Source organism: Thamnophis sirtalis, unplaced genomic scaffold (genome assembly GCF_051295495.1).
Source record: "Thamnophis sirtalis isolate CommonGarterSnake01/CBP01778 unplaced genomic scaffold, rThaSir2_p1.2 scaffold_6, whole genome shotgun sequence".
Lineage (NCBI taxonomy): Eukaryota > Metazoa > Chordata > Lepidosauria > Squamata > Natricidae > Thamnophis > Thamnophis sirtalis.
The window spans coordinates 31,515,407-31,524,415 of record NW_028261386.1 but is presented as its reverse complement, the minus strand read 5'-3'; the positions used below and the strand labels follow the sequence as shown (position 1 = coordinate 31,524,415).

The window sequence follows — 9,009 nt, the reverse complement described above, 5'->3', positions numbered from 1 at the left end:
CAGAGCTTTCATTGCCACAAAATACATATATAAATGCATAAAACAGGTCTTCAGCTTTGTCACAAAAGCTAGCAATGGTTCAGGAGTCTGGTGGGTTAGTTCATTTCTGCACATGTGATTTGTAGCATCTTCTACAGTCATTCAACTAACAATGTACCAACAACAATGTGGATAGATTTTATCTTCATTCACAAATGTTGGAGTGATGCTACCAAGATGTTACACATCTCCTCCAGTCAGTGATGGAAAGACACCCCGAGAAACCTCCATACCTAATAAAATAGCAACACTTAAGGTCATTCATGCAAACAAATGAAAGATTTGACACCTCAAAGCACAGAGGAGTGGGTATTGCAGAGTTTTGCATTTGCGTTTTTTTGGGAAGACATTTGAAAACGTCTTTTAAAAAGGCATAAAACCTTGCTGGAGTAATAAGGCAGTTAACACAACAGCAGCGTCTTGCACCTTCGCAGGGAAATTTAGCAGAGACGGCCGCGAACCGCCTGTGGAAAAGCTACCTCCAAGGCACAAAAGATCGAAAGCAGGAGAGCGCAACTTCAGGACTTCTTTCTTTCCTTCTTCCCCGGCAAAACAATGACATCATTGTTTGGCGTGCAAGAATAATTGGCGGGGAATAACAACGGCTTAAAGTTTGGGTACTAAGAAAGCTGCCATATTCGGTCATTTTTAGAGGGAGTTTAAAAGCCTTATTCCATCCTCCGGTGGGCATTTGCATTACTTCACCGACTTCGCAGCACTGCAAGCCCACTTTGCTGCGCGTCTTCCTCCCCATTCTGCAGAGGAGAAGCACAGACTCCCCGTCGCCATGAACGTCAACCTCGACCGACCGACCCCTTTATGTAACGTTGCATATGAGCGGGGGGGAAAAACCCCATCGTTATTAAGCATCACGGGTTTAAAATATACCAGCGGTCGCCGGGAGGTGGCGCCGTCGAGCCGCTTCGAGCTAGCGGTTTATTCCCTCCCTCCAGGCTCGCACGTGGCCCGCCGCCTCCCGAGGTGAAAAGCACCAGCCGCCTCGCGCTCGCTCCACTCGCCTTTTGCAAAGTGAGCCCATGCTGTCCGCGTTGCGGGTGCGGGGCTACCGTAGACCCAAATGCACGCTTTGGGCAGTTCGGGGCAGCGTCGGTTTCAGCAACAGCTCCCGACGCCGCTGAAACGAGCCGTCGGTCACGGGCTGCAGGGGCGAGGCAAGGCGCCCTGCAGAGGAACAAGTGGAAACGGTAGGAGGCTTTCCTCCCGTGGCGGAGGATGGCTGCGAGGGATGAGCCCAGTTGAGAAAAGGCGTGTGTGAGGGATGCCCCGTTATTCCTGAGCTGCTACTGCTGAAGAGAGGGAAGGTTTTGTGCGAGGTTTTTTTTTTTTAATCTGGTTCTGGAGGTGGGGCGCCGGGGGATGCCTGCACCATCCCAACTACGCACTTCTCTGCATCTGCTCTTGGATCCACCCGCCCCGTTTATCCCGGAGGTTTGGTGAGGGCACTTTATTGCCCCTCTGCTCCGCCCCGCCCAACCCGTTGCTCTCAGTGTGGTGCTGTGCTCGCCCTGGGTGCGTCATCCAGACAGTTGTACTTGTACTTTACTCTCTTCTCGCCTTCTTTCCGGGCTCTTGCAAGCCAGATCGTCCCGGCTGCCCTGCCTTCTCCAAGGGAGAAGGGTGCACCTTGTTATCCGGGGAAGATACAACTACAGCGGCCAATGGAACCTGTTTTGGGACGGGCGCTTCTGCTGCCGGTTCTTCGTGGGGCAAGGAAGCCACCGTTCTCATTGTATATGGCTGGACTCCTGTGAGCCCCCGCCTTTCCAGGATCTTCTGCAGGCTGACTCGGATGCCCGTCTTTTATAAGTTCCGATGTCACTTTCTATCCTTTGCCCCAGTCCCTTGAGTGTAGGTGTGGCTGCCTCCCTCTGAAGGAAGACCCCCTTGCCCGAAGGTGCCTCTGTGAAACTACAGAATTCCAAGTTGACTTTCGGTTGAACTAAGGTTGAAGAACTACTGGATCTCTCCTCCCCTCCCTGCCTTGTCTGCTCCCTGGGAAAAGATGTCCAGAGGCCAGGAGAGAAAGTGAGTGAAGGGTTTCATTGACCTCAGAATGCCCCACTTTACCTTGCCCTGCTCTCCTTTCTTCTGAACAAGAGCTAGCAGAAGAAACTTTGGCAGAAGGAAGGGCTGGCTTTTCTCTTTACACAAAAACTCTTATTCCTGGATTCTGAAAGCTGTTTGAATCCCCTGGCGACTCAGTTGCCTACCTGGCACAGAGGAGCAATTGCATTCGTCGAGGAAAGAGGTTATTTAAGGACCCTCAGGGATTGAGGGACAGGTCCTGCTTAAAGAAGAGGCTTCAAGGGGACCCTTGCCTCATTTCACCTGCGGATGTGCTCAGAGCAAGCTTGAGGATTTTCCCTGAGGGAATTTGGAAGCTTCATCTTTTTGCTGGGACAGGAAGAAACTTTGCCCACCAAAATGTCCAAAGTGGTGGCTTCCAGTGGAGCTGGAACCTCGGCAGCATCAGAGAGTTGTGGGGCAGGGCTGCCTGAAGACCTCTCTAAGGTGTCTGATGAGGACCTTCTGAAATGGAGCAAAGAAGATCTCATTCGTAGCCTTCGTAAAGCTGAGTCAGAGAAAGTGAGTGCCATGCTGGATCACAGCAATCTCATCCGGGAGGTCAACCGCCGCCTGCAGCTCCACCTGGGCGAGATCCGGGGGCTTAAGGTAAAAGGATGCTTGCAGGAGAGGAAAATGGGAAGTATGGGGGTGGGGAAAGCAAAGGCAGGATGCAAATCACTCTGCAGCTGTGTAGCCCCTTGCAGAAAATCCAGGAGAATATGGACTGCTATAATCAAAAATGGTAGGGATGGGCAAACTAGGTAGAGATTTTATTGTGAAAGATTGTTTGTACTTTTGTTCTGGTCCTCAAAACAAATCCCTAGATTTATGTTTGTTTTTCTCCACCTGACATTCTCCCAGGTCACTGGGACTAAAGCATCCAGAATTCCAGCCAGCATATTAGAAGTAATAGCCATAGGACTAGGTTAGTAAAAATTGCTGAATGCCCTTTGTAACTTCTGAATGTTGGATCTTGGGATTCTAATAAAAAGCAAATGAGCCCCAAAAGCTGCCTACTCCTACACAAAGACAGACCACAAGTTGGTGGATACTATGCAGAACTCCCCTGTTGCTTTAGCCTCACACAGCGTGCCTTCTTCCACTCTCTCACCCTTAATTATATGTGAAAATACAACCTTAGATAATCCACCATTGTTATTATGCCCTTGCCAGAAAATATTTCTTTGTACTCAGACTCAGATAGGTCACATAATAGTAGAAGGTCTCTTGTGTGTTTGCAAGGTACATTTTAGTTCAGTGTTTCTCAATCTCAGCAGCACTTTAAGATGCATAGATTTCAACTCTCAGAATTTCCCAGCCAGCCTGCTAATATACATTTTAATTATTACATGAGTTGAGTATACATGCAGATATTTCATTGCTTGTAAGGAGTAGAGTGGTTCTTTCTTGAAAACCTATACCTAGTTTTATTAATTTGGTTTACTGTAATTGTATACTGCCAGATTAAAAAGATGCTTCCTGTAGGTTTACATTTTAAAAACCTGATAAACCTAAAATCAAGATAAAAGACAAATTTCTTTTATGTGTGTATGTGTATGTGTTACACAGTGAAATGCACATCATTGTGATTGTTATGTACTACACTGAAAAGCTTCTGTTGATGTAAAGTACTAATTTCAATTTGTAGCTTATCCTGTCCAAAAATATTTGGATAGCATAGGACCAGGCCAGAGTGAAATAGTTTGCTGACTTGCTGACAATTGGTTATATTATGCCTCCGAGGATACTGTCTTCCGAAGCAGCCTACAAATAGCAGAAAGATATTCCTGGTTGTTTTAATTAAGGTATTCAAATAATGAAGTGTCCTTCCAACTGGAAAGTTGATGTCAAAGGCCCATGGGAAGGATAGAAGGCAGCTCTTTAATAATACACTCCCTGACTGCTGTCTTGTCTCCTGAGTCTTTTATACAGTGATTGCTGTTAGGTAGTCCTGCATCTGGAAAGGCCAGTCCAGTAGGAGGAGGCATTTGACCTCATCATAACTACCCCATCAACAGACCTCAGCAATACATATCTAACTGGATTTTGTTTTAGACCATTTCTGCAGTACTGCTTTATAAAAGCTTCTAACACCTTGCAGCCATTGTAAAAGCAATATTAATCCCTTCCTCATTATCTTCCTGAGTGTCAGGTTAGATAAACCATGCTATAAAAGACTAACCTAGAAATAACTTTAAACGGCTCCCTAAAAGTCTGTAATGGAGATAGTACTTTTTAAGTACGTTTAGCCGGTCTTGACTGGTTTGAAAAAGTTAAGCAGGATTGGAGATGATTAGTATTTGGAAGGGAGATCATAGGAAAATCTCAAATCTACAGATTAGGCTGTGAAGTTGAAGAAGAAGCAGTAAGAGTTTTCTGAAACTGATGTGGAAATAAAATCTAAGCTTGACTCAAGGGAGTGTTTTGATTTTAGTCTGCGGTGGGTAAGCACCAAAGCTGGTTTTAAATTATCTTAGGAAAGGTAAGCTAGGCATGGTCTTGTTAATTCTTAGTTGGGAGAATACCAATACATTCCAGGGGGATAGCCTTGACTGGGGAGTCAAAACAACACCCCAGAAGGTTCCTGTAGCAAAAGGATATGTCTGGGAAGTCATCAGGAGTTGAAATTTGTTTCAGGGCGTTTTTTTCCCTCTGTGTGTATCTACATTATTTTTCATGGTTAAAATTAAATTTGTAAACTGTGCAGGGATGAGATCTATCTTCCCTCCTCTTTTGAAAATGGACTGATTGATTCCTTAAAGTTCAAGAGAGCTGTGTTAATTAGTAAGCAAAACTTGTGAAATGGGAGGTATTAAAATATATAAAGTTTTTTTCCCAAGGCAGCATGGCAATCTTTTCTATAAGAATTGGCCGTGTGGTACGTGGTTTGACTTTGCCTCCTCCAGGGAAGGAGAAGCACTTGGGAGCATTCTTAGTACAGTCAGTTGAAGAGGTGCTTTAATGCAGTAAGTGACCTACACTTGAAAATAAACTTCCTAGAAAATGTGAAGCTACCTATCTAATGGGTAGCAATTTCACAGGACTCAAACAGAGAAATGCCTTTCTATCTTCTAGAAAAATGTGCTCAGTTGAACACAGAAAGTGGGGCTTATTAAGTAGCTTTTCAACCTTGTGTGATAAACGAGGTAAGAATCACAGCCAGATGATCTACGACAGAGGTGTCAAATTTGATTTCATTGAGGGCTGCATCAGGGTTGTGCTTGACCTTGGGGTTGTGGTGGGTGTGGCCAGGGTGGACATGGCCAACACGACAATGGGGGTGCCTGTGGTGGTCTGAGCGCTCTCCCGAGCTCTGTTTCCGGCTGCGATGGCTTCCTGCAACAGCACAGGAGGGCCACCACGTGTAGTTCTCCTGAGTTCCGTTTTTGCTGGCAGAAGCACCGCAGGCTGGTCCCTTCCAGGGTGGTCTTTTGGGCCAGATCTAAGCATCCCGTGGGCCCCAAGCCTTGAGTTTGACACCCCTGATTGATTATAATTCTTATAGAATTAGTTACATTAGTTACATTAGATGATCTAATTCTAATGTAACTTGTAACATTGACAGAATCCTGCAAACCTGTAAGTACAATTATTTACCCATCTTCTTTATAGACCAAGAAACTAAGGAGATACTCTTCTGAGCCTCTGGTGCTACTCACTCTTCAGTTACAGGCTATGCTGTCTCTTATCTGACACTTCCCTGGCAACACATTTTTGCCCAGTCTCCCAAGGTCATTCCACATACTATTATATCATTTCCCCCTTCAGATCATCCTCTCCTCCTGAGTCCCCAGGGACACAGATTGTTCATTGCTGTGAAAACAGAATGTAGCTTTGTGGCACCTCTGATCTGCTGATAACTCTCCAAGACCGCAAGAGACATCCCCTAAATCAGGTGCACCCCTCCATTAGGAATTTGTTGGCCTTTCCCTCTCATGTCTGCATTTATATACAGTATCTCCTCCTCATTTCCCATTGCACCCTCCACTCTATACAAGAATCCCTTCTGTTCATTTTGTGCACTGCCATACTCTGCAAATCTGGTAGTTGGCATGCATGGATTTATTAGGGTATTGGTTGTGAAAACAGTGTGCCAGTTACAGCTCATGCACATCTCTTGCTGCCTCCATGACATTTCTGATTCTGAGTAGCTTTTTCAGTGCATCAAATATTCAACCCATTTTCCTCTGTCTACAGTCTAGCACTGCTTTCACCTCTTACTTTTCCTCCATGTATAGCAGAGTCCAGGAAGATGCCTTATCACTAGCAAAGATTGATGGAATATAGTAGTGATGGCGAACCTTTTTGTAAACACGTGCCAAAAGTGTGTGCACGTGCATAATAGTGCCCCCCATGTGCCCCATACATGCAACACGCCCCACCCACCTGCACAAGCATGTACGACTCCCCACACATGTGCACATGATTCCCCATGCATGTGTGCATGACTCCCAGATGTTCAGAAATGAACTTCCGATTGGCCCGTTGGCCCCGTTTTTCACCCTCTCCAGGCTCTGGAGGTTTTCCTGAGCCTGGGGAGGGTGATAACGGCCTCTCCCAGCCCTCTGGAGGCCCTCCAGAAGCCAGAAATGGATCGTTTCTGAACTTCCAGTTGGTCCGTTGGGCCTGTTTTTCGCCCTTCTCAGACTCCGGAGGCTTTCCTGAAACCCGGGGAGGGCGAAAATAGCTTCCCCTGGCCCTCCGGAAGGCCAAAAATCAGCTGGCCAGTGCTCATACGCGCTGAAGCTGATGGCTTTCATGCTGGCAGATATAGCTCCATGTGCCACCTGTGGCATGTGTGTCATAGGTTTGCCATCATGGGAATATAGGATGAAGTCTTCATCGATGCTGGCAGTTGCAACTGAAATGCTACTCAGTTTATTTGCTTAATCACTGAGACAAGGCCAATAAATTGTTTGTCTAGTTTCTTGGAAGATCCCTAAATTCTTTTGGTCTGAATGGACTTTGGTTAGTGTGGGCTGCTCCTTCCAGTAAGTGTCTCCATTATTGAACAATAATATTTTTTATTGCCAGAAACGTCTTATGGAAAATATTATAGTTTATATTGGGAGGAGAATTTTGGAGTAAAATGCACACTAGAATAAATCTCTCTCCTCGCCCCTTCTTTCTCCATCTGGATCAGAATTGCTCCTATGGCCACATCTGAAGCATCTGTCTTCATCACAAAGGGTCAGGGTGACTGAAGACTGAGAAGCAATTTTTTTAAATTCTTGAAATGCTGCCTGCTCTTGGGTTGACCAGAAGAATTGCTGATCTTTTAAGAGCTGGGACAGTGGCTTTACTTGGTCAGCAAAATTTGGGATGATTTTCTGAAGAAGTTCAGCAAAGTTCAGGAAGCATTGTACATCTTTCATATTAGTGTGTGTGTGTGTGTGTGTGTGTGTGTGTGTATGCATCATGATAACAGACTAACTTTGCTAGATGTTCTGTATGCTTTCTGTGGAAATTCTGTTGTCTAGATAGTTTGATTGAGGCAGATCAAATGCACACTTCTCTAGTTTGACAAAAACTTATCTCATATTTTTTATAGTATGGTTCTGATACATGTGACATGCGAGGAAATATCTTGGGAATAAACAAATATGTCAGCTAAGTACATCATCACGTACTTATCTAAAATGTTTGCAAATACCTTGTTTATGAGTCTAGAAAAACAGCTCCACAATAATCCGAAAGGCATCTCTATATATTTGATTTTGTCATAACTTGTATGAATTAAATATCCATGACCTTCTTTTATTTTGATTATGTTATAAGCACTTCTCAAGTCTGCTTTTGTTAAGATGTGTGCCTTTTGTAGCTGGTATATAATAGATCTGCGATAAGTAGGAGTGGGTAATGTCTAATTGTCACTCTGTTGAGCTCTTTGTTGTAAGACAACTGCCTCTTCTTCCCCAAACATATACATAAAGTAAATCCTTCCATGTTCTATAATTTCGTATAAGTTGTGATGGACCCTCCAGGAGATACTTAATGACCTGGTTTCAAAATTCCATCCTCCTCTCAAGTTCTGTATCTACATTTTGGGTACATGGCAACCAATACATTATTCGTGGCTGTTTGCAGTATTCCACAGTTACAGGCACTTAATTTTTCTTTTCCATATAAATTTGCCGCATAGCAAGCAATGGGTTTATTTGATGACTGCACCATTTGCTTAATGAACATCACAAAAAAGGTTGTAAAATCTGGTCCATCACCCCCATGACTTATGATTGTAATAGACAGGCTTTATTACAATCTACCTGTATTTGAGGTGTTAGTGATAGGGTAAACTTGCACTGCTTGTAAAGTGAAGCTGTTGTCATTTAGAGGAAGGGAATGACAACCTTTATTTATTTGTTTGTTTGTTTGTTTGTCAAACATGTACAGATAGCAGGTATAAGTATGAACATGGACATGAACAAAGGAAATACAAATAAATGGGGACAGTAGGGCAGGGATGCCCTCACTCGGAGGAGAGCCTTCTCTGTGGCTGCTCCGACCCTCTGGAACGAACTCCCCGTGGAGATTCGGACCCTCACCACCCTCCAGGCCTTCCACAAAGCCCTTAAAACCTGGCTGTTCCGACAGGCCTGGGGCTAAAGAGCTGTTGCCCCCGTCTCGAATGGTATGACTGTTGTGTGTTTTAAATTATGTATTGTTATGCTTTGTTTTTGTTTTTTTTTAAATTTTTTGTCTGTATTCCCCTTCCCTGGTTTGAGTTGTGAGCCGCCCTGAGTCCCCTTCGGGGGAAAAGGGCAGCATATAAATGTAATAAATTGAATTGAATTGAATGCACGCTGGTGAGCTTATGCATGCCCCCTTTACGGACCTCTTAGGAATGGGGTGAGGTAGACAGTTTAAGGTTGAAGCTGTGGG

The 9,009-nt window shown here is 44.7% G+C and overlaps 1 protein-coding gene across 4 annotated transcripts in view; it reads left to right on the top strand.

Annotated features, from left to right (window-relative positions):
* The first annotated feature begins 1,045 nt into the window (after positions 1–1,045).
* CCDC85A (coiled-coil domain containing 85A) overlaps positions 1,046–9,009 on the top strand; it is a 150,053-nt gene continuing 142,089 nt past the window's right edge. For 2 of the 4 annotated variants that reach the window (XM_014076395.2, XM_014076394.2), the window contains exon 1: positions 1,048–2,733. In XM_014076395.2, the coding sequence (XP_013931870.1) occupies positions 2,485–2,733 (249 nt within the window). In that variant the 5' untranslated portion in view covers positions 1,048–2,484. Of the gene's footprint in view, positions 2,734–9,009 lie in introns of all 4 variants that reach the window. The other 2 variants (XR_015696910.1, XM_014076397.2) reach the window with 2 other exon arrangements.